Source organism: Hydractinia symbiolongicarpus, chromosome 2 (assembly GCF_029227915.1).
Source record: "Hydractinia symbiolongicarpus strain clone_291-10 chromosome 2, HSymV2.1, whole genome shotgun sequence".
Classification (NCBI taxonomy): Eukaryota; Metazoa; Cnidaria; class Hydrozoa; order Anthoathecata; family Hydractiniidae; genus Hydractinia; species Hydractinia symbiolongicarpus.
This window is the reverse complement of record NC_079876.1, coordinates 23,216,461-23,242,046: the sequence shown is the minus strand read 5'-3', so window position 1 is coordinate 23,242,046 and position 25,586 is coordinate 23,216,461. Positions and strand designations below refer to the sequence as shown.

The 25,586-nt window shown below is 37.5% G+C and overlaps 1 protein-coding gene across 2 annotated transcripts in view; it reads left to right on the top strand.

Moving 5' to 3' along the window:
- Positions 1-25,586, top strand: part of LOC130630230 (polyadenylate-binding protein-interacting protein 1-like) — a 57,015-nt gene that overhangs the window by 25,602 nt on the left and 5,827 nt on the right. Inside the window, exons 2-5 of one of the 2 annotated variants that reach the window (XM_057443639.1) lie at positions 15,949-16,057; positions 17,079-17,158; positions 17,238-17,346; positions 23,095-23,870. In XM_057443639.1, coding sequence (XP_057299622.1) covers positions 17,250-17,346; positions 23,095-23,870 — 873 coding nt within the window. In that variant the 5' untranslated portion in view covers positions 15,949-16,057; positions 17,079-17,158; positions 17,238-17,249. Of the gene's footprint in view, positions 1-15,948; positions 16,151-17,078; positions 17,159-17,237; positions 17,347-23,094; positions 23,871-25,586 lie in introns of those variants that run through there. The other variant, XM_057443640.1, reaches the window with a different exon arrangement.

Sequence of the window (25,586 nt, the reverse complement as noted above, 5' to 3'; positions counted from 1 at the left end):
GCTGATATATTTGCCTTTCATGATAGCAAATCCCACCACCGCAACATTCTTTACATTTGTATCTACGCCTTTGATGCGGACACTTTGAGCGTTCCCTTGAAGTCTTGTTAGCATCAAGGCATTTGATACATTGTCTTAGCATTCGACCATTGCGCTTGATCTTAAAATGGTTCAAGGGGAAAGAGTGTTTGCATTTCGAGCAGCTCTTAGCCTCCTCCATGTTGATTTCTATCTCTCTTTCTATCTCCCTACCCCGCAAAGGTATACATTGTCCATCGACTTGGGAGGACCTACGACAGGTTCCTGATTACCCAGGGAAGAACCTTTGCCCCCGTTCCTCTATAAGTCGGCCTTGTTCTTTCGGTTCCATTCCGCAAGTCTCTTGCCAGCAGCAACACGACCTTCGTTCTTCTTGGTTATGACTTGGTTAGTAGACTCCTCACTCATTTGTTATAAGCCCTAAGACTTATAACAAATTACTTCAAGATGGGTAGTAAGGCCTTGATCATCAAGGATCTCAAAAGTCTCCTTAATCCCTTTGAGTGTAGCCTCGGGGGTATTTAAATCTCTCTCTAAGTATCTCAAGAACTCTCTAAACGTCATGGGTTCTTTCTTTGGTGGAGCTATTCCAAGCTTCCTCTCCCTCATCAGTGCCTCTACCTGTGCCCCTGAGCAACTCTTCCCGGGTGCTTTTTGTGTACTTCAACAATTGTTTCCGCGGGGTGCTGCTGATTGATAATAACACTGCACGCACTACTCATCTTTGTTCTCCTTATTCTCCGAGCCATCCTCTTTTGCTCATATGTCTAGTGGTATTTCCTGCTACCAAAATGGGTGTCTAACACCTCCCAATGGTGCAGTACACTACAATTATGAGATCTGTCACGCTATCCCGAATAATTGGGTCCTCTTCAAGGTTCCTACCTAATTTATCAACATTGTCGATATCCACAAAATTTCCAATCAAACTTGTGTACAGATTGACTACGTGAGTAGTCAACGCTTTTGCGGTCCTATCCCCCTTCTCTTGGAGCTCACGTTGAAAGTACTCGGTATTTACCTTTTCTACTGCCTCATCGGGAGCCTTGTCGATAAACCCCTCGGTATATTTCTTTGGTACAAAATGCCCCTTGCCTTTCCTCAGGGCTTCTTTCAAAGCCTGACGTTTATCAGTAGGTTTCTCTACATGCTCAAAATATTCTGAGGCTGAGTTGAATACTTATGCAAGATCTGACATTTTCTTTATTGTATGGCGATAACGAAAAAAAACATAAGCTATCATGGCATAGGGTAAAAGTATAGCTATATACAAACACACTTTCATTTATAGCGAGTGCGTTTGATCAACCGCGCTAGACCACATTCTACCCGGAGATATATCGATTACCTTTCGTTTGGTTATCTGAAACTCACATGGGCTGCATGTTGGTGTAGTGGAGTCTTGCAATTTGCACCTCTTCGCTGGGGTATACCCCGTTCTCCCTATACTTTAGCGGCACCTTGTGATCAAACTGCCACTGCCTTCGGTTTCCCTAGTTTTTACGGCCTTTAAATTGGGCCTGGATGTGCTTCATGAATGTTACACTGTCGCACCCTAGATATTCCTGGGATGTTATCTCCGTATGATGATTTAGGACATTACGAATCCTAGCTAGAATTAGCTTACACTAATAGGCAGGGCGATCGCATATGGGGCATTGGTTTCTTCGTTTTTTATGTGGACACTTGGTACGTTTCTGTGATGCCTTCTTTATAACAAGGCATTTGATGCATCGCCTTGTTTGTTGCCCATTTCCTTTGACCCTAAAACTTTCTGGGATTAAAAAGTATTGACATTGTGTGCATTTCCTGGTCCCCTACATTCTGTTCTTGTTTTGTAAAGTACTACCTTTACAAAACTTTGGACAGCTTTTTGAAAACCTCGTAATTCAAAAATGCTTACAACATAAGTGGGGAGGTATGTACCCCATCGTCATGTACAACTCTCTTATCGTAAAACGCCGAGAGCCCGAGCATATATTGTTCGTACGTAACCATACCCTGGTTGTGTACTCAAAATCCTACGTTTTTGGCCATGTCTAAACCACCCCTCAGCGCACTCATGTATCTACTCCAGGTCACAGCATTTTGCCTCTTTGACATGCCCTTACATGAAGATTTCGTACCTTCTTTGCCCTCGACGAAATAACACTTAGCTGTCAGGGCAATCATCCGAAACCCAATGAATTTCGCTTTGAATAACCCTCCTGTTCGACTCGAGTATCTATCAGTGACGAGCCAGTTTTTTACATCCTCATCATACTCGTCAAGGAGTTCGGGGCGAACGACATCTCCCAACTCTTCCCCAGATATGGCAAAATAGGTACTGTCGGTGTCCATGTACAATTACTCAAAGTCTCGACGATCCACATACTTGTCCAGAAAATCGTAGTAAAATTCGAGCATGCGCAAATTCGCGAGTGATATACTGCAGTACCACACTGGTAGGCTCTATCGATACTACACTTGTGTTTGCCTTTTCTAAGCTCGTACGCATCTCCGATCTCTTCAAGATCCTCTAGGTACGGGCTTCTTCGCAGGGCTGCATCAACCTCCTTTTCATTCCTCGTAAACGTAGTATTTGCGTGCCTCGCTAGGTCTTCAATCATCTTGCCGTAGAACGAGTTGCCTTTCAACTATCTCCCGCAATACGCTTGTCGGGGTCTTTATCAGCCTGTAGTCGTACATCGGCAATCTCTTCCAGAAACCATGCAAAGGGTTTACCCCGAGTGTACTTGAGGTATTGGTAAAAAGCAGTCACTTTCAGCCCATAGTCAAGGTACCACTTCAGCAGAGGGGTATACAGAAGGATTTTTTCAGCTCTCATGAACCCCAAAAAGCTTACGCGTACCCAGGACACGCTTGCTACCCGTAGTTTTTAAGTACTCGTACATGTGCTTGGGGATTTGATCATCAGGTATCTCCTTGAAGAAAAACAGCGGGGCCATTTCGCCGAACTTGTCACGCAGATCCTCGGGTACCTCGATATCAACCCGGGCAAAGCCAAAGAGGGTTCCATCTCGCACACCTCGCGCTAGTAGCTCGATATCGTGTTCTGATGAAGGTGTGGCCACCTTGATCAGCTGTTTCTTCCCACAAGGAAAGTCTTGCATGATGGTGCTCGGGTAGAGCATGTTTGCGTCGTACCCTAGAATGGTGCTGCACTTGTGGGTTTCGCTGTACATGTGAGATCTAATACCTGCCACGTCTCATTCATGGTACCTACAGAATTCGATCGCGGGACCACCAACCATCCCCGTCCGCAAGAGCTAGTAGGACTCATTTCTCGTACATTTTTCACATGCTTTTTGTACCTGTTTACAACTCTTACAACCCTTGATGTAGCAAGATTCCACGCACCTGTGCCTGCATGGGTCTCCCGGAGCGTATTGCTCTTACTTGGGGCTCAACCATAGGGACTTGTTCAGAACATACACCCGTAATACTTACCGCATCCTTCAAAATATGGATTTCATGCCTATAATACTGCAACCTCGTCTTGTTTACGGCTTCAATGAAAAGTTCCACATTGGCTAGGTTGTACTCGCGCAGCCAGTCCATCATGGTGACGCAGCCCCTGTAAAACTCAGCGCAGAATGTCTCGTACTCTTCGCCAGATAGTGTGTTTTTCCCACTTAGACGGCTATAAAAGTCCTCGTGAGCCACAGGCCCAACATGGTTCAACTTGTTGCGGCTCGTCAACCACTCGTATGGAAACACAAGCTTTTGGAGCCTACATTCCAACGACTTGCACCAACCGTCATAGCTTAGACCAGGTGCAAGTATATTTTTGATGTCGAGAAATTTAAACCTCGAGGTGGTGAGGAACATGTAGTCGCTATTTTTTTCGCCATCTTGATCTTATCGCCTTGCGCGATATCTTCGACAAAATACCGCTTGATCAGGTTGATCGTACTTGCCGCTGTTAAACCCGATCACAGCCACTTGGGTTACCCACTCGTTCCACAATTCCTGGTTCTTTTTGGAGAGCATGTCAAAGTCATCAGGTTTCGGATACATTCTCTCGACCTCCTTCAAAATCAGGGCATGCCTCTTTTCCAGCTCTTCCACAAACTGTTTCACCAAGACCTTGGGATTTTCGTGCCCGATGAACGTCGGGTGGCTATTCAAACTACCGGCAATATCAACACTTATAGGAACATGTCTCGAAAGGTATGTTAGATCAGAGGTTTCCTGATAATTTAAAGGTGATCGGAGAGCTTTAAAGTCAAATACAATATAGTGGGGGTAGGGTTTGAATTCCTTCTGAAAGTACCTCTTGATATTGGGTGGTTTCTCACATTCCCAAGCTGCGACGAGGTTGTACCCGTGGTCCTGTATCATCCTTTCCTTAGACTGGGTTGCAGTGTAACGAGTCTTCTCCGCTTTGGTTCTCTCGGACAGACAGGGACATCCGTGCCATTTACAACCATTGTACTCGTAAACAGTTTTTGTGATAGGCTCATAGCCATCAACTTTCCACTCTTTTTTGCCATCACGGATAACACGTTCACCACCATGACCACATAGGGCATGATGAATATGTCTTTCGGTTTGTTTTGACATGTATTCCACCTATTTTGATGCATCATAGCTATACCCCTCATCGTAAAAGACCTTCTCCGCCCTGCTCGGCATACGTTTCAGCTTCCCCCTTTGCAACTTAGCATTCGTTCCTCTAATGCTCTGATGTTGATCTTGAATTGTTTGGCAACGCCGTCCATATCCAACAGCCTCGTAGGGCGCATGTCTTTACGCTTTAGTTTAGGGTCCTCGTGGTACTTTCGAGATAACGTAGGAGGTCCGTTCTGGCATCTTTACATCCATGGCGTAAATGCACCTCTTGTTTCGCAACCAATCCGGGAGAGGGCCGCATCCCAAGAGGGGTTTCATGCGTGCTTATCATCTTGATCCGTACGTGACCAAGAACAATTTTGCCCTCATAGGCTCCCGAGGTCTCAGTGGTTCTAGTGGGTGATAAATAAGCCTTACTCCAAAATTCACCATCTTCCAAATCGAGACGCTTCATTTCGCATTCTTCAATGAACGCTTCAATTTCGGTGATGCTTGATAGCGAAATGTAGCTCTTAGTTTTGTGGTAATCAGACACACCACTTGCACCCTTGTAAATATCACAGCTAAAGCTGTACACAACTTTAACGCGCATATCCACGTGTGGTGTAGTTTGTTGGATAACAGCGTCCTTTAGAGGTTGGTTCAACTGTTTGTTGAAATGCTATGTTTTGATCCTATTTCCATCTTCCAACATCTGGATATCATCCTCAGAACCTTGATATTCAATATCCTCCGAGTAGTCCCTTGCCTCCTGTTCAGTCTCGTCGTGAAGCGTTGTACCTCCCGAAATTTGTTCCTTTGCCCTGTTGTAATAGAATGAAACGGTATCCCGCACACTCTGTAGTCGATCGGCAAGAGAGTCGCGAGTTGCTGCCACTGATCCCGACATGGTGCTATATAGTTTGCTGATGGCATTCTTAAACCAATTCATCTTTATTATACACACATTTCAACAAGTCCGAAGATTACGGAGCAAGTTGGGAATTCCCCCTACTCCACTTGCGTATGATAGCACTGATGGTACTACGCATGCGTTGATGATCAGTGGATTTTTGCTGATGATCAGCGCATTTTTGTGCCATGGAGCGTGACGAAAAGTTGTGACGTCACGAACTGTTTTTACTCATTGTTGTATGATTTGATATTCATGACTAAGCACAGCATCATATGGACTTTACCTTGATGTGTGCAGCACCATAGGGCTTTGTATTGGATGATCAGCTGTGACGTCACAAGCAAAATTGTGTATGATATTTTTATGAGAGTTTGACCGTGTTTTTGGAAAAGTGTGGTTATAAACCCTCCCTAGAACTACTGCATCCATACTTGTTGTTTTGATTCTTACCAATGCTGCACCTAACTCATCAAAATTTCAACGAAAACTAACCACTGGTAGACGAAATATTTAATTCCTGCGAGAATGACCTAATTAGGATATCAAATAGCCTAATAAGGATGTCAAATGTTGTTTTCAAAATGGCGGTTGCGGAAAGACGATATTTGGCCGGAAAGAAACTCCTAGGTAGGCCATCATATGCTAATTAGACTACGCGCAAAATATTTTGCCGATTTTGGTCAATATTTTTTAGTTCCGTCGTACAAATGCGACGATTTTTTCAAGTATCAAAGTTTTGAAATTTACCTGCACAAAGACAGTGAAATTAAGATGCGGATAGCGCGTTAACGGTGATTTTTTTGCTTTTAAAACAATTTCATAGCCCAATTAGGATAGCATAGCTAAGTTAGGCTGGAATCCTAATCTCCAAATTTGGCGAATAGCTTAATTTGCTGTTTTCCCTGACTGAATGTGCAGCGGCTAGCTATACTTCAGTGGCCACTGAAACGTGAAAATGAGGTTGTGGGTTGATGGGTTATTAAGTTGGATGTTTTTCCAACGATAATGACGGCTGTCCAAATTATTAATTATTATGGTGCTGTAGATTAGTGGTTATAGCTCTCGTACTCTGTGCGGGAGGAATCCGTCAAGAGTTATATATAACCCAAGCCATGTGAGGGAAATTGGGGAGATGGCGCACTGTGTGGACTGTTGGATGTTGCCAGGAGCAACCTCGTCCCCAGGCCCATTTTTCTCTTTCTGACAATCTTCGCGCCGTCTCGGATATCAAAAAAGCAAAAGATTGCCCTGGGAACGAGGTTGTGCCGGGAGTTGTCTAGTAGAGCGCGGAAGAGGGTGCCGATAAGCCGCAAACGCCCGCACATATACGGCGAATTCGGGCGACTTTTCAAATAAAAATGGCGGTTGTCTCCCGAAACCGCCCGCACTTTCCCGAACTCGCCCGGAACATTCCCGAAATGCAATTCCTTGTAACAAACCATGCGACGATAGTTGGGAAGAAGGCGCTTGAAGAGAAAGGAGTTAATAAAGTTTATATAGAAGTAAGAGAAAGAAGTTAATAAAGTTTATATATAAGTTATTTATAAAGTAAATTTTATCAAAAACCATCAAAAACACTTCTTTTAAGAACTTCGCTACCACATAGTCAGTTTATTTTAATTTTTATAGTATTTTTGAATTATTAGTGGCTGTTTTTTTTTTTTTTTTCGGGCATTGTTCGGGCCTATGCGGGTTTTTTCGGGCGAATACTTTTTTTTTCAAAACGCCAAACTCGCCCGAAAACGCCCGCACTTTTTACGGCATGCGGCTTATCGGCACCCTCGTGAGCGCGGACCCTACTAATTGGGTCTGCGTAGCTCAAGGACTCTCCATCTAAGCCATGGCCCCTCCTGGATTTAATAAACAGGGTATATCCCTCGATATTTGTAAGGCTACCCATGTAAAATATGCACATCTATCTCTCTATTATTTCTTTTTTTAAACGTGGATATTATTGCCACATGATGCCACCACACACACGCTTGAAACAGAATTTATTTTTGATCTTAATTGGATGCCCAAAACTAAGATCACACATGCTGAACTTTATTTTTTGTGGGATGACTAATTAGAAAATTAAAAATCATATGCTTAAACACTGTACAAGCAATTATGAGTGTTCAATTAGTTGCACACCTAACCTTCAGTGACATGTCCGGTTACTAACAGTATGAGGTAATAAAATTACTCTGCAGGGAGTCAGGAATAATACAGGTACAGACAACAACTATTAATATAGAGAAAAGATCTGCTATCGCATTCGTCCTTAGTTCTGCAAACTCTGTCAAATTGAGTTATTCGTTGTCCTTGCCAAGAGATCTCAGAAAATGCTGAAACTATCATAAGCTTTCTTGGGAAGCTTAAACGACTGTATTTTGTTAACAAGAATCAAAATAATGTTTGTGCGAAGCTTACCAAAATTTGACATATTTCAGGCACATATTTAAACTGTCAACGCTGTCATGCAACGTAGTAAAAAAATGAGCCAAATATTACGCTGCGGTGCACGAGAAATAATTTACGAAATAAATCCTGGTGTTTTTAAATCGCCTTATCAACTATATCACATACCTCACAACGCAACAAATTTGTTGGCCTAACCTATTTTATGTCAGACTGTAATCATATACTTCATAACACACAAACCCTGTCAAGGTTGTTTATAAACCATGGAATGTTTCTCCGTAAGGTTTTGATTGTAACACTATACTTTATAATACACAAACCTTGTCAAGGTTGTTTCAAGGTATTACTATTATATGTTTATTGTGAGGGTTTAACCGTAGCACTGGGCGTTATAGCGCACAAACCCTGTTAAGGTTGTACAGTATTTTCTTTCGCAAGGGTTTGGCTGTGGAACTAGACTTTACAGAACAAAAACTCTGTCAAGGTTGTTTCTAGGTATTGATAAACTATAGGCGTGCGTGCAAAATATTGGACTGAGAAAGTAACTTTTTATTCAATTTTGTGGCAAATTTAGCTATATGGGGCTTCTGGCTGCTACATTTTTTTTTGGCTAATTTCTAGTGTTTATCTTATAACTATAGTCTAGTAAACTAAACTAAATTTTTGATGAGAGGGGTGAAGAGAGATAGATGGTATCCTTACTACTTATAACTACTGTTCACAAAATTTATTACATTTCTTTAGCAAAAAGTTTTAAATGTTGACATTTTAAGTAGGCATCGAGCTAAAAAATTTCATTAAGTTATTTTAAGTCTTCTATACCGAACGGGTTAAGCAAGTCATTTGTTTTTGTTAGCTTTGTAACCTTTTCAGTGATTTTTATTTGACTTTAGTTATCAAAAATGTTTACTTCTACTCACATGCTGATTAAAAAGGTTTGTTATGATTTTTTGAAATATCTGAATTGGTTTAAATTTGCACAAAACCAAGCTGATTGGTTTAAAAAACAATGCCATAGCGGATAAACAGTGACTAATGTAATAAACAATGTGCCTGTGTTTTGATCGCTGATTTCGCATTTCTCTACGGAAAATGCAACAAACACTTGCAACATTAAAAATGTGGTTTATATTTTTTAGGTAAAGTAACAAGAAACATGCCGAAAAAACTTGACTCTGTGGATTAAATTTTCAAGAATATTTTTAGTAGAAAGACATAAATAAAAATTAACCTCGTTATGGGTTGATAATTTCCCTTGTGTCACAACCTTTTTAAGAAAAACAACTTAGTGGATTTAGTGTATATACGTAAAACTCTTTTAGTAACAAACGGTATTACTAAACTATGGAACTACCCAGAACCACCCAGAATCAGCCAGGACCACCCAAAATCACCCAGAACCACCCAGAATCAGCCAGAGCCACCCAGAATCAGCCAGAATCACCCAGCCGATTTCAAATGTCATGCGCAAACTGCGCCGATCTTAAACACAGTGAGAATGCGTACACCCGAAAGAAGATTTCGAATTAAATACGGAGAAATTTAACCCTTTTTAAAACTTTTACTCAACCACGTATGTTGCACTGGACATTGTGTTTTCGATATTCATTTAGTACAGAGAAATATAATTGATAGTAAAGAATTTTCTTTAGTCAAAAACATCAAGTGTGAAAATCATATATCATATGCTCTTTTTAGGGTACTTTTTCAGACCTGTACATAGTCAGTATAAAAATTGCGCGTAAGCGTTGTTCCGCCTCTCTAGTAAATCCAGCAGTAGCATAGCAATTTCAATGCCTTGATGAAAAAATAATCTCCAATATTCCCTCCTTCTATATTAAAACCTCCTTTATTTCTGTGGATGAAATGCTAATATACCGCAGCAGTGATTTAGCTTCTAACTCCCAGTCTCCTCTGCCCTGCTTCTCTGTCATGATGGTCGGTGGAATTAGGGCTTAACACGTGTAACAAAATCATGCACTAATTTATTAATTTGGTACTGTCAGGGGGCGCGATTTCATAAACCGCCTTGCCCCTAAATCTTTTGGCAAATAACAATGCTGGACTTTTAACGGTTTTTGTAAAATAGGATAAAAGGTAGCTATAATTGCGTAGGGTTAAGAAAAACTAGGATTTTTGTTCAGATGTTTTTATTTACATGTAAAACAATATACAATGTTAAAAAGCGATTGTTCACAACGAGAAAATTGGCAAAACACACGCACAAAAAACCTCACGCGCTGGATTGACCTTAATGGTAATAGAAACATTAATAGTACTTAGCTACTGTAATTTAGTGAAAAACATATTTACAATGTAATGGGTATTCCTAGCGAAAGCAAAAAGTTACATTGTGCAGTAGTGAGATTGTTTTTCGTATCGTCGGATACGTTTACGTTTTTATACTTAAAATTCTCAAAGTAGCCCTTCAAACATTCTTCGAGAAAATGGACATAGACAGGACCTTCTCTCTTCTGCACTTTCTTATATTTGTCGGTGAATGTAACGACGCCAGTAGACTTGATGATGAGAAAGTCTTGCGGCGTAATTCTCATGGTACAACTTGATGAGACACATTGTTTCAAGAAAATACCATATGCCAGCCATTCTAACGTAAATACGTTAAAGAATTACACGAACTAAAAATACCTTGTAACCATTTTATGCATTGCCTTGAGTCGTAGCATCATACATTTCCCAGAGGTCTTTCGTTTAGGGTCAATCATAGTTAAATCAACAGGCATCACCTTCTGGCAATGATAATCGCCAATTATTTTTTTTTTAACAACTAGTGGTGTGACCGGGGTTTGAGTTGTATCAATCCTTTCCTCGGCTATTACTGCATCTATGAAGTGGCGTTTGTGATTAATGTGGTTTGGGCTCCTCCCAACGTTTTTAGATGTTATATACAGGTCACTGAACGATGGTGAAAATTGTCGAAGACTGTTTACATGCTCCATTCTACGTGCCTCGTCCCAACGGTGCCAAATGATTGGATCAACCTGTAATATTGCAATTATTTATAATATAATTTTATTCGACGTGGACGTATACTATGTCAGCATCTATGAAAAGTAATTTTTTAAAACGAGTATGCTACTACCAATTATACAATTACACTTTTTTTATATAAGAACAATTTTATAAGAACAATGAGGATCAGAATTGCTGAAAAATAAGAACAATGGCAAGTGCATTTCAGGCTAAAGCAACAATTATATTATTACCTGAAATTGATATATCGCATATCGTTATGAATATCAAAAAGGATAAATTCGAAAAACGATACAAATTTATACGTGACGAGAAGCAGTTGAACATCGATGAATATATTAGTGATATCGAGAAGATTCCTTTTTCCTTGATAGATACTTTTGATGATCCGGAAGATCAACTGTATGTTATGAATGAACTCATACTGTCCTGCATTAATAGCCATGCTCCTTTGAAAAGGTGTAAATTTACACGACCACCAGCTCCCTGGATGAAGGACCCATCCATTGTATCGTCGAAACTGAAACTTGATGAACTTCGTAGTGAATTAAAATCTTGTGATGACAGAGAGGCTAAACATGAGTATGTTGAAACGAGAAATAAATTGAAGAAGGCTATCAAACACTCTAGAAGAACCTTCTATCAAAAGGCTTTATCAAGTAACCGTTCAAAGGAAGTATGGAAAACCATAAGAACTATTATTAAACCACAGTTCAAACAAATCAGGCAGAATCCCGATACCATCAATGATTATTTCAATTCCATTGCAATAAAGTTAAGCAATACAAATGAGTTAAACATTTCTCCCACCATGAATGATGAGGCTGTACCGGCAATGGATTTATTTGACCTTCGTCACGCTACCCAAGAGGATGTTCTCAAACATTTGAATTCATTGAGAAGTGATTGCTCTACTGGTGGTGATAACATACCAGCGAAATTCATAAAACCAGTCGCAGCCCAATTGTCGCCAGTCCTAACAAAGATTTTGAATAACTGCATCGATGCAAACGTATTTCCAACATGCTGGAAGAAATCACGTATCTGTCCGGTACCTAAAGTTCCAGGTGCTTCACAACTAGAAGATTTTCGTCCAATATCAATACTTCCTGTACTGTCGAAAGTATATGAGAAAGTCATTTTATCACAGCTTTGTGACTTCATTGATAGATATAACATTTACGCTTCAACTCAATCTGGTTTTCGCAAAGGTCACTCGTGCATCACGATACTCTTAAAATTAAAGGACGACATTTTGAAGGCTATGCAAAGAGGTGAAGTAACTTTATCAGTGTCAGCAGATTACTCCAAAGCATTTGATACTGTGAAATATGACGTTCTGATTAATAAGTTGAAGAAACTCCAAATGTCTCCTGCATTCATCAATTTGATCTCTAACTATTTGTCAAATCGCCAGCAGTTTGTGCAAATTGATGACAAAAAATCGGACACCTTGCTGATCAAATACGGTGTTCCCCAGGGATCTATTCTTGGTCCGATCTTGTTCAACATCTATGTCTCTGACCTATCGTTGAATTCGTCGTGTAATTCTATCCAGTACGCAGATGACACAAATCTTTACATACACTTCAAACTAAAAGAAATGGATATCGCAACAGCAAAGCTTCAAAGTGACATTAACCAAATAACAACATGGTCAAAGATAAACAATCTGATGTTTAATTCCATAAAGACAAAATCAATTATGTACTCGACAAGCCAGTTAAGCTGTATAAACAATTTAAACTTCAGTAACTTATTCAAATTCCATAGTAATGGTGCTGAGATTGAGCGGGTATCCTCTCTCAAAATACTGGGCATAACATTCGATGAACATATGACGTGGTCTACACATGTGAATAACATCATTAGATCATCATACGCTACGATTTCGACATTAAAGCGATTGAAACGTTTGGCACCTTTTCACGTGAGAAAGAATCTCGCTGAAGCACTGATATTATCAAAGATAGACTACGGAAATCTTGTCTATAATAATATTCCACAATATCAAATGAAAAGGTTACAAAGAGTTCTAAATGTCGCTGCCAGCTTTGTTCTTCAGAGATATGCTTCCACTAACGATGTGTTAGTAATACTGAAATGGCTGCCAGTGCAAGAGCGTGTAAATTTATCGATACTAAAACTGGCACACAAGGTGTTGTATGACGAATGCTCACCTGAATACCTTACACTGAAATGGTACAAAAATGGTCGAAGCCTGCGATCTGATGCAGAAAACAAAAATAAACTACAAAGCGACACATTCCGAAAAACGTTTATGGATTGCTCATCAGCGTTGTTTAATGATCTTCCTGGCAATATTCGTTCCGTTGTCAACCATAAAGAATTTATCAAAAAAGTCAAATTATTTTTACACGATAGTGCTTTGTGCAAACTTTTATCCAAATAATGTGAATAACTCTATGCATGTAGGCTACCTATTTCCCCCCATCTTTTCATTATAGTTCTACCTTTTTTGTGTGTCCTTACATCGGTGCCATTAATTTATTTATTTTTAATTAGTCTCTTCTTTTTTTTTTTTTTTTTTTTTCTTGTTCAATGTGTCTACTTACTCTACCGGCACCATTTCGTACTCTGTGAGCCCATTTATTTCATTATGCACTTAGATTCAATATATTTTTTTACTGATCTTATAGATTTTATAGATTTTTATAGTTTTTATTTTTTTGTAGGCAAAAGAACCATTTGTAAATTATGGATGCCAAATATATGTTTAATAATAAATAATAATAATAATAATTGATTGTAATCATTTGCTAATCTGTACTTTCCAGACTGGTAAACAGCTCGAACTTCTTCAGTTCTTTGTCTCTGAATAATGACCTTCACTTTTGAAATATGCTCAATAATTCCAAGTTTTTTATTTCCAGTTTCCATTTTTAAAATGAAACGAAGTGATTCGATTGCATTGTTGTAGAATAGCCCATCCAGACCAGATCCCTCTCTCGCCATGTGTTTAACACAAGGCAGACTTATAAGATCAGGTAAGACATGTTTAAACCCTTGGAATAATGCTCGTTCAAGATCAGTACCCAAATAAGTTAGGCTACGTAATTTGCTGTTGGCTAAAAGAAATTCTGTTGCAAAACGTGAAAATGTTTCGGGTGTTTTTCTCATATGCAAAAGGACAGGACCATAAAACCAAGGATGATTACCTTTGTCGTTTACAAGTCGGAGGTTTTGATAACCGATATCTGTAAGCCACATATCACACACATTGAATGTGGTATCCATCACAATTATTTTGTTTTGATCTACGCACAATTTCTCGATGTCGTTCAACTGTTGGCCATCGAAAGCGGTGACAATATATTCGTCTGGTGTGAACACTACGTTGCGAATAAATTTTTGTTCTTCCCGCCTCATTTCCACAACAACCTTTAGCAGCTTATCTTCATTAACATCTGTCTCATTATTCGTACAACAATTGGTCAATCCAGAACCTGTGCAATCAGAAAGAGGTGGTCCTAAGAGGTCATTCTCGTATATATCTTCTGAGCAGTTAGTTACACTTGCTTCCTTATCTGATTCTAAGCAACGATATTGTGATCGAGGCTCTCCCTAGTACAAGCAGCGGTTATTAAGTAGATGTCAGAAATAAAACATATACAATGCATATTATAAAAAATTTATTACTTACGATAAAGTTATTTCCATATTCCATCAATATGTTTAACACTGGTACTGGGTAACTTTCAAAATTAGGAATTTGCATCGCTTCAGGTATTAGTGACGCATCAAAATCGTACATTATGCATGAAGGGCGTGGGTTTATATTGTAGCTGCACACCATAACTCATCCTTATCTGACATACACGAAACCAGAAAACTGTGTCTTACGTGACCAACGTCTAATATTTCGTCAACATCCTCGTTGATATACTTCGCTAATGGTCCATATGGTAGTCTTTTAAACTTTGAATGAAAAAGAAATGAAAAATTCATAAATGGGCTTTAATGCCAGAGCGTTTTTAAGATTTTCTTTCATCGTAACCTAAGACTGTCGCAAAATTTCGGATAAATGTTGCTTCTCACAAGCCGTTGATACACTATGGCCATAATACACTATAAAAATTTTGTTAAGATTTTTCCTAGGCATATACTGACATGGTGTGTCTAGCGACATTTGAGCAAAAGTGTTAAAGGCAGAGCTACACTTAGGCGACATTGATAAAAATATTCGATTTTTCCAAAATCGTTTTGTGTATCATAGCTAAAAATATTTTTCAGGTGAAGAAAAAAATCGTTTTCCATTCATTCGATTTTCGAATTGGATTAATTTTTTTCAATTTAATTTGAAATACGCAAAATCAGCACAAAAAAGTCTATTATATTGAAACAGTAATATACGAAAATAAAGTAATATACGAAAATAAATTACACGAACAAGTTTCCTTGTTACTTCAATTTTTTTGCAATATCATTTAAGTGTAACTCTGCCGTTAAAAGCAGGAAAAAAATGATTTGATTTTTTCCAAGATGTTTTCGCGGCAACAAAGACACCGACTGTCTGGGTTTTTTTGAGCATGAAGATTTTTTTAATAAACGAAACAAGAATGAATGAAATGTTTAACTTAGAATGCTCCTTTTTTAAGACATTTTATGGTGTATCATGGCCTTATTAATAGTGTCTTTGTGTTGTCCTTCCAGAATAGCGTTCAGAATTGTAGGTACCCGCACTTTTTCTTCAAAGAAAAAATTAGTATTTTAAAAAGTTTGGGGGATGTTCTCGTCGCATGAAAGTTTTATTAAAACATTGCGCGCAGAGCACCATATTTTAATTGTATAGGCATATTTACATGTTAAATTAATATGTCATCGCGAATTAGCCAAAATAATAAAGTCAAAATAGTTTTTTTCAGAAGTTTCAAACACTTTTTTTGAATGAAAACAAACAACATCCGAGGCTAGCCGAAATTTAGCAATGGTACAAATTACTACGTACAGGATTCTTCGATGTGATAAACATCGAAGAATCCTGTACGTAGTAATTTGTAACCGTTGGATAATGGCAGTATTGAGCAGCGAAGAACATTACTTGTTTACTATGGTTGTTAGAAAAGAGTGCTGTGACATTTGTTTAAACTTTATCTTCTCTTTATCCAGCAGGTCGAATAGCATCAGGTATTCTTTGTTGCTATAATCAATGTCGTCTAATTAAGTAGCTGAACGTGCATAAACAAGTTTTGAAAGCCTTATCGTAGTACACGTCTCAAGGTATGAAGCATGGGTTTTTTTGGTTGGCAATTATAGCTAGCTGTCTGAGTCTGAGTCTGAGTTGCCCTGTCTGTCTGGCTGACTGATTCTGGGTGGTTCTGGCTGATTCTGGGTGATTTTGGGTGGTTCTGGCTGATTCTGGGTGATTTTGGGTTGTTCTGGCTGGTAGTTCCATAGTTTAGTAATACCGAGTAACAAAAGCTTCTGAACCTATGACGTATGGGCCCCCAGCATTGTGTTTTTATATTTATATTTAACGCACTAACATAATAAAAGAATTGGCTAGATCTGCGCCCATATTTTGTAAAAATACTGTAAAAATAATTTGTTGTGTTAATCTCAGGGTAGTTTAATGGGAAAATAAAAGTTAGGGATTTGGACTAAGGCAGGAGACCACTATTTCCCAGTTTTTTGTTTCTTTTTTTTTCTTCTTTTTGGATTCAGGAAAGATCTTTTTTACAATAAGTTGTACTGTGGTGATGATTCTATAACATGCTATTTATTTTTTATTTTTCTTTATTAAATCTTAAAGGTTTAGACAAATTTGGTTGATTGTTTGTTCTGACACAGCCCTGTGAATCCAAAGTACTGAAAGTCAGAATAATAGTTGAGACTGAGGGCCGACAAAATTTTGCTAACCTACGACGAAAAGGAGGTTGGCAAAGCCAATTTAGAGGCACTTCAGGGGCGGCACCTTATATTATTTGTTACTCTTGGGATTTTAATTAAAAATTTACCTGAACTAATGTCTTTTGCAGATGTGTTATTTTTCCTATTCATTGACAACTTTGACTTTGTTTCCCTTCATAAAGCAGCCTAGTTTTTTAAGGTCTGAAATAACAGATTAAAATGGAGTGAAGTGGTTTCCTTTTGTCTGCGACAAACAATGTTTTAGAAACTTGAAATTCTCTTTTTCTTACTTTTTTAGGTTTTTTTAAAAATACACCTTCACCTTGGCAAACATTAGGCCGACATAAAAAAGCTGAGTCAGTATAGCTCAACTTTCAGGTCAGTAATGCTCAATGCCGACGTGAATTCACAAAATGCTTTATTAACAATAAGATTGACCTTTACTTTCTTTTTATAGAGTTTTAAACAGATGGCAAGTAAGCCTGTCTGTAGAGGAAGAGGATTAGGAAGAGGATGGCTTCAAGTTTTCCAACCTAACCCTTGTCCAGTCAATGTGGAAGGAATTGGTAATTTCATTTACTCTAGATGGGGGAAACTTTTCCAAGTTGAAAAAATTGTGTATAACTTTCTCAAATGCTCCTTGATCTTTTGAGAGAATTAACTGCACCATAGGCATAGGGGGTTGATTATTACAGTACAGTCCAGATGTAAGCGTACGCGTACGCTCAAGTTTCACACCTTTTTCTCGGAGGCGGTAGTTGTTTGTCCTTTGTTCTTATTAATTATCTTGCAAGTCTTGTAAGTCATTAAGATTCTTGAAGACAAAATAGCTTATTATAACTGCGCGTAACTATTGTTAAATAGTGTTAACATAACTATTCCCAATAGCATAATTGCAAATGTTATCAACTCTATCAATGTGACACGAAGAGCCATTGTTTAATAGTTTTATTAAATAAAAGTTTTGCGTGGAAACTAAATAAACTAGCGAGAAGGCATTGTTGGTTGCGCGGGTTATATAAAGCTTTTAAGCGATAGAAATAATTATATTTTAACAAAGATTGAAACTTTAATTTTGATAGGAAAACATTTTCAGATCGCGTTTTAAAAGTTTAAAAACGAAAAACGGCGATAGAAATGTTTTTTTAGATCGCATTTCAAAAATTTAAAAACGAAAAACGCGATAGAAATGTTTTTTAGATCGCCTTTTAAAAGTTTAAAAACGAAAAACGGCGATAGAAATGTTTTTTTAGATCGCATTTTAAAAATTTAAGAAGGAAGAGTAAGTATTTAAAATGTTATCGACTCTAACCAATGTGACACTCCGAGCCATTGTTTGACAATTTTATTAAATAAAAGATTTGCGCGAAAACTATATAGACAGCGAGAAGCATTGTTTGTTGGAAGCATTGTTTTAAATCTTTTAAGAGATAGAAATAATTATGTTAATAAAATTTAATATCTGTAGTCAATGCTAGCAATTCATTACTCATAGCACTAGGGAGGCGTGGATTGCCTCCATTTGCCAGTTGATATGAACTGAAACCATGGCAATTGGTGAGGGAATTCTTGACATTGACACACCAAGACAGGGCGATATCGAAATCACAGTCGGTATCTTCCAGAACTTTGTCCAGCATTGCGGATGTAATTTGGTTGTGACGCTCAACAAGGCCATTGGACCAAGGAGATTCAGCTCCAGTTGTTCTCACTTTGATGTTCATTTGTTCACACATTTCCAAAAAGGATTCATTGATAAATTCACCACCATTATCAGATATGAACTTATCTGTAGTGCCATAAATACTGATCCAGTTGGAGAATAAACCTTTTATGATGTGATCAGGACGTTTAGAAGGAATTCTTACACGCGTTGAAAGACATGTAGCATAGTCGATCATATGTAGCAGTATCTTTTGACAATAGAATTTCAGATCCATGGCATGTCTAGAAATTTGTTGGCTGATGGTAAACCAACAACCGGTCTGACTGCAGCAGCAAAATAATGCATCTCTTGCTCCAGCTCTTTATCATGTGCCCAGGGGTCGCCAGCATATTTTACCAACTTGATCAGTTTGTGAACTGGTACATGCGCAACTGACGGTGTATCTTTAGTGCTTGGTTATGCTTTGATGTTGCTTCCTGAACAGATAAGACCATGTTTGGTTCGCATTTTGTATCAACCATGGACAAGAGTTGTGTTTGTCTGGTGAGTGGAACTGGATAGTGACCACTCTTCGTCACATTGAGGTTCACAACAGTGTCAAATACTGACACAGTATCATCTTTGAAGTCAATGGACATGTTTGCTTTTTTCATAGTTTCTCGAGAAAAGAGTAGTGGAATGTCTTTTTCAACAATGTCAGTGGAAATACCTATTTCACGGAGACCAAGAAAGGCAGGTATGGTGGCTGTCTGGGTAGATGTGACTTCATTTCCATCTCCAAGGCGATAGACAGTAGAAACAGGTGATGTTTTAACCTTAGTTTTTTAACGTCAGTTTCGGAAAGGCTTTTGATGAAAGTGTTACACCAACTACAACCACAATTTTTTTTCGTAGCACCACTGTCAAGAACAGCAGCATTCCAAGATTCTGCCACCAGTCCAGGAAGCGGCATTACTAAACTATGAAACTACCCAAAACCAGCCATAACCAGCCATAATCACCCATAACCAGCCATAATCACCCATAACCAGCCATAATCACCCATAACCAGCCATAATCACCCATAACCAGCCATAATCACCCAAAAATCAGACACAATAAATAACCCGACAAACATTCATTCTTGAGCATGGATCTCTCACGATATTATTAATTTTGCTGATACACTATGTACAAAATGCTTTACGGTCAGCAACCTCGTTCCTGGGGCGACCCTGCTTTTTTGACATTCTCATGTTGGAAGACAGAAGGCTCGGTGTACAAGGTTGCATACAAAGCTAATATATAATAATAAAGCTTTTTCTTCTCTTGGGAGCTGCCTTGAATAGAAAGAACAGACGGACACACCAAATTCGCCGATAAGGAGAAGAGGCTCTGAGCACGAGATTGCGTTTTTGAAGATAGATAAAACAGGGGTGAAACCTTGATTCAGACAAGGTGTCATTTTTACGAGGAGACTGGAAAAAGGCTGTGTTTGAGGTTGGGCAAAGGTTAAATCGTTCTCGTCAAACTCGCACGTCAATTCTTACTCTGTTTTGAAATTTTTTTTTTAATTTTCTATAATACTGAACTGTGGAAACGAAAATGAATGTACAAATCGAGAAAGGAAAGACATATATTAAATATAAACTCGTTCTCTACAACTTTTTCAAAAGTTCTATAGAACAATATATATATGAGCAGTTCCAACAAAACAAAGAAGACTACATTCGGCATGTACTTTGACAATTCGTCGGGCAATTTTTTTCCACTATTGATGCGTCAGTTGACTTTAGTTTTCTAGTGAATTGACCTGGTTTTTTGCCAACATCAAGAGGTTTCTTATACATTGTTGATAATGATGGAGAAAACTCACACAGTCTAGAAACATGCTCTCGCCTGCTTTGTTCATCCAGACTATGCCAAGCTGTAGTATTGATCTAAGATAAGACTCGTACATCAATTTTCATGAAGGCAGCGCTTTTACTCTCTGTTGGGAATCATTTCAGTTCTAATACGTATCAAGATGTCTTGTTGATGCTCATTACAACAGACAAAAAATACATTTGCTTACCTGAAAGTTACTGTGGAAAGTTTATCATTTCTTGAACATGATAGTTTATTAGTTTAGTTGCCTACTAAACTATCATGTTCAAGAAATGATAAACTTTCCACAGTAATATGAATACTGAACAGACAAACCGAAATAATATCTGAAAGTGTTTGTAATTGTTAGCAAAACGATATTTACCAGATTGATAAATAGCTCTACCTTCTTCGGTCCTTTGCTTTTTGATGATAGCATATATACTTAGCTTTTTGTTTCCACACTCAACTTTCAACAGTGATATGGAAAGAAAGTACAGAAGTATCCCCCTGGAATCGATGTTGCATAATAACATACTTATTGTTTCAGTGGATTTATTTCACTCATGCAATACGAAGTTATTCCTAATGGTCCAAATTGTAAACGTGTGAACTGAAAAGAGAATGGATATAATCATGCTGTGATAAGATTTCTTATTAGAAACGAAATAAATAGATAGACCGCCGATTAATTCCAGCCTAAACAAGGGGGCTAGCCAAAGCGCCCCTCTACCCGTGAAGTGGTTATAAACAACCTGGTACATATCATTCATCAGTGTTTGTGAAATTAAATATGGTAACCCAAACAACAACAAAACAAACTTAAAAAAAGATGGAAGAAAATGCAGCTGAAACCCCTTGATTATTCTTACCTTTTCTTCGTCTAGTAGGTTGGATAACATATCGAATTCTCCATTCACTTTGACCATTCAATGAGATTGCAAATTTCGAAAACAGAACACAGACACAGAAAACAGACACACGCGATTGAGGACAGTCCACGTGTAGCTAGCAGCGGGGTTGCGCATGGCATTCAAATTTTGGCTGGTTTAGGGTGATTATGGCTGATTATGGCTGATTTTGGGTGGTTATGGCTGGTTTTGGGTGATTATGGGTGTGGTCATAATCACTTTGAAATAATATTATCTTATGATAAGTGTCATGTTCCTCAACTTGATATAGGCTCGGATCATCTTCTTCCTCCTGGAAGTAAACGTATCTGTGAGGAAGAGGTTGATTTCATGGACGCATGGAACGCTGATTATCATTTTGGTGTTTTTTATTGGGGCAATCTGCAGCCCAATGATAAATTGATTCACAAATTCTGCAACGACTGATTTGCCCAGTGCGTGAATTTTGGATTTTTGGAACTTGGCATAGAAGAGTATCTTTTCATCGGTTGTTGGTTGGTTTGTGTTCGTCTGTGAGGATAGCGATAATAATCTTGATTACTATGTCTGCCAGCAAAGTATGTTGGATAACATCGGTCATTGTCAATGTTTTCATAAGGGACTTCATTAATTTCATGGACTTGTAATGAATTGGAAGCTTGTGATAAGCTTTCTTTATCTGGAAAAATTTTCTTAAGTTGGGCTTTCATGTTGATCAATGTAAGCTCTGTAACGGTACCTTCGCCAACTTTTCATCTTGCTTTGAGAGATTTGCTGATTTTAAGAGCTTGTAAGCAAGGAGATCTTCGGATATAGTGGTACCATGGCTCTGCAGTTTGAAATACAACTTTTTAAACTGGTGAATGTGTTCTTGAATATGTCCGCTTGTAAGTGTCAAACTTATCCAGAGCTTCGAACTTTTCTAATGTTGTGTATTTCAAATAAAGTTTATCTAACTTTTCTAAAACCTTTTCCAATCCATCATTGCTATTAATGATTTCTAATTCAAGTTCAAGTACGGCTTCTTAAGCCGACTCATCTAATGTCAATAATACGGCTGCTCCGTGCTTCTTTTTCTCGAGTGTGGTGAATGAGTACCAGATATTCACTTTCTTTTTTCAATCACTGTATAATGAACTTGTAGACAACAAGGGAGGATTTTTGTTTGACAACATTTTGTATCCAAAAACCGTGTAACATCCAGAGTCGGGGATCTTGTTCCAGCTGCTACCACTGTTAAATTGAAATATAACAATTACAGTTAGTTTGATCCTGTCCAACTAGATTGATGCTTTATTGATACTTCTGTTGATATAAACTCAGCGTCCCATGCAGGTGTATTAGTTAGATAACTATTACAGAGAAGATACAACTATCACAAGTGACCTGTGATGGAAGTCTGCTTTTGTGTAAGACTTTTATCTCTAATATATTTGGCAAAATTCTAATGGAGATCACTTTTTAACTTTTTAATTTTTGTTTTTTATTGTTTTTCTTTTCAATATTCACAGATTATAAATGTTATACTATGTTTGATTGAGCTGAGGCAGTATAAGGTTTATCATTTTTTGTTTCTTTTTTGTTCTAGTGGCCCCCAGTGGAAACAATCCACTAACTATAGGTTTTTGTGATTTTCTGGGCTAGCCACTTTAAATATTTATTATTATTATTAATGTTATTATTATTTTATAATCAGTGATCAATCAGTGATTAATGTGTCGGAAATACACAATCTTAAAGGTTTAACTTCTGGCTTTAATTACCCTGTGTATTTAGCAAGAGCCTAGGGAACTCCTCATACTCTTCCTCCCTTTATGTTCTCACTATGTATATAAAGAATATAGTTATGGTCAAAAAAAGAAATTCTATATGTAGGAATTTCTTACCATTCAAAATACATTATTTTTTTTAAGAAAACGTGGATGGTAAATATGAAGACAGTGATTTAGAGGAGTCCAATTCGTCAACTTCAATAGATGAACTATCTGATCAAATAGCAGATGACATAATTGCTCGTAGAAGCAGTAGTGGAGACACAGCACAAAACGACACAATATCTACTCCACAGCAATGTAAAAATGAGGAAAAACCAGAAAACGTGCTTTCCTCTGAGTTACAAGAAGAAACAAATAAATGTGATGAACAGAGGAAATCTTTGCTTTTAAAAGCAGTTCATGCAAAAGAGTTTGTTCCAAAATCAGCTCTTTCGGTTTCTGTTCCTGGCTCTGTTGAAGATATTAATGGAACAAATACAAATGTAAAATATAAACAGTTACAAAATACTTCTGTTGTGATTTTAAAAAAGGAGCATGTAGAAGAATATTTGCCAAAAGCGCTAGTTCCTGATGAACAAGAAAATAAATCTGTTACTTCTGAAGAATATCCCTCTGTTTCAAAAATGAATTTAAATGACGAGCAATTACCAAATACATCTGTTCTACTTTCTAAAGTTGTTAATGTGAAAGAATTTGTTCCAAAAACTTTTACTCCCATGATGGAAGAAAGAAACTCTATCACGTCAGCTGCTGAAGATCAAGTTGTATTAGGTGTGTTAGAAGATACTATATATACATTGATGGAGGATCCTGGAGATTTTGATAATGTTGTCGACCATCTGACGGAACATTTAAAAAATTTTGTTACAAAAGAAGAGACTTTGAATAAAGTTGTGACTACTTTGATTGACCAGGTTTGTATTTTGTTCAACACTATTTCACCATCCAAGAATAAGCCTATTTCAATATCCATTTTCATTCCACAAAATACACAGCGGGACACGAAAACGAGGTTAGTTTAGAGACAAATTTTAATTTTTCAAGCAAATTGATGCACTAGTTTGTTTAACTTTTTTTTTTTCAAATGAACTTATCAAATGGGCTAGTTATAAACTTTTGGTGGAAGATATAAAAAAATGGATTTTATTTTATAGCTATTGAGCTGATTAAAGTAGCTGGTTTACATTCTGTTCTGGTGTGCAGTTAGCTAAGTTGATTGGTTTGGATTTTATATTTATGTTATCCCACCTCGGGTATATATAGCTATTGGTATTATTATCTATTAGTACCTAAAAGCGAAGTTTAACAAATTATGTAAAAATAGTTTTTACAGTGTAATCTGATGGAATTACCTTTAAAAAATTTTTATTATACTTTTTAAACATTCTACTGTAAGAGGGCAATATATGTTTAATAAAGAAAACTATGTATTTTAATCAAATAATAACAAATCAGCATTTTAAGGGGAAACTGATTCCTTTAAAAGCTAAGAGAATTGTAGATAAATAAATCAGTTTCGATAAAATGACATATTTGGCCAGATAGGCTAACATAATGTTTAATAATCAATCAATTTACCACAATAACTTAACCTGATGGCCTAAGAAAGTTAAGAAAGTTATCTTATATAATAATATCTGTATTGTGTTTGTGACGGTCATGGTGGATATCGTCATTTTCCTTTGATGTTGCCGAAATTTTTCTTTAAAGTCGCCGAGAAAAGTATGTCTGAAATGTTAAATTTTATGACGTTACGGCGCGACCTCAATAACACTAATTTAACGTCAAAATCCTATATTAAATTTTGCATAAATATATAAAATACAATATATATCCTATATTAAATTAATGAAGCCATTACAGTGCACTTAAAACTTTGAGGCCAAATAACTTGGAAACGACGCCGTGACATCAGTCATTTTTCACCGCGTGGATAACTAGGGACCACCTAGGACCAATTTAGGTACTTTTCCCAAACTTGGGCCCCTGAAAAAAATTTTTTTTTGGGGAGGGGGGGGTTGACAGGCCATTGCTGAGGTCAGCAAATTTTTTAAACCCTCCTATCTCCTTAGGCGTTCATCAAAAGCACATGATTGTATAAATTTTCTTGAACAGCAGTTTAAGCTTTACACAATGTGAAAACAAGGTTCTAAATTTTTTTTGTGGATGGCGCTTCTTTTTCATTTTTATCCTGCCTCAGTGGATTTTTCCACGGGCCTTATCGACTAGTATTTATATATTATATATATAAAAAATATATTTCTGAAGATAACCCAGACAACATAACCTTTACACGTTTGCCACTGTCATTATCAAAATAGTTTATAGAGGCTTAATCTTGCCTTGTCAAGTTATTTCAAAGAATAAGAACAATTTTAAGAACCTTAAATTTATTTTCGTAGAGAAGAGAGCAACACCAAACCTACTAAGTATTTTTATTTATGGAAATGCATGACCCATGACAAAATATATTTTCTTGAAATTAGCATACCAACAAACAATTTGTGGTTAGTATTGTAGGTTTATTATTTTTTTCATGTTCAAGAAATGATAAACCTACAATAGATATAAATGTGAGCAGACAAACCGAAACAATAAGCAGTTTTACCAGGCGCATTGGGTTGCACATC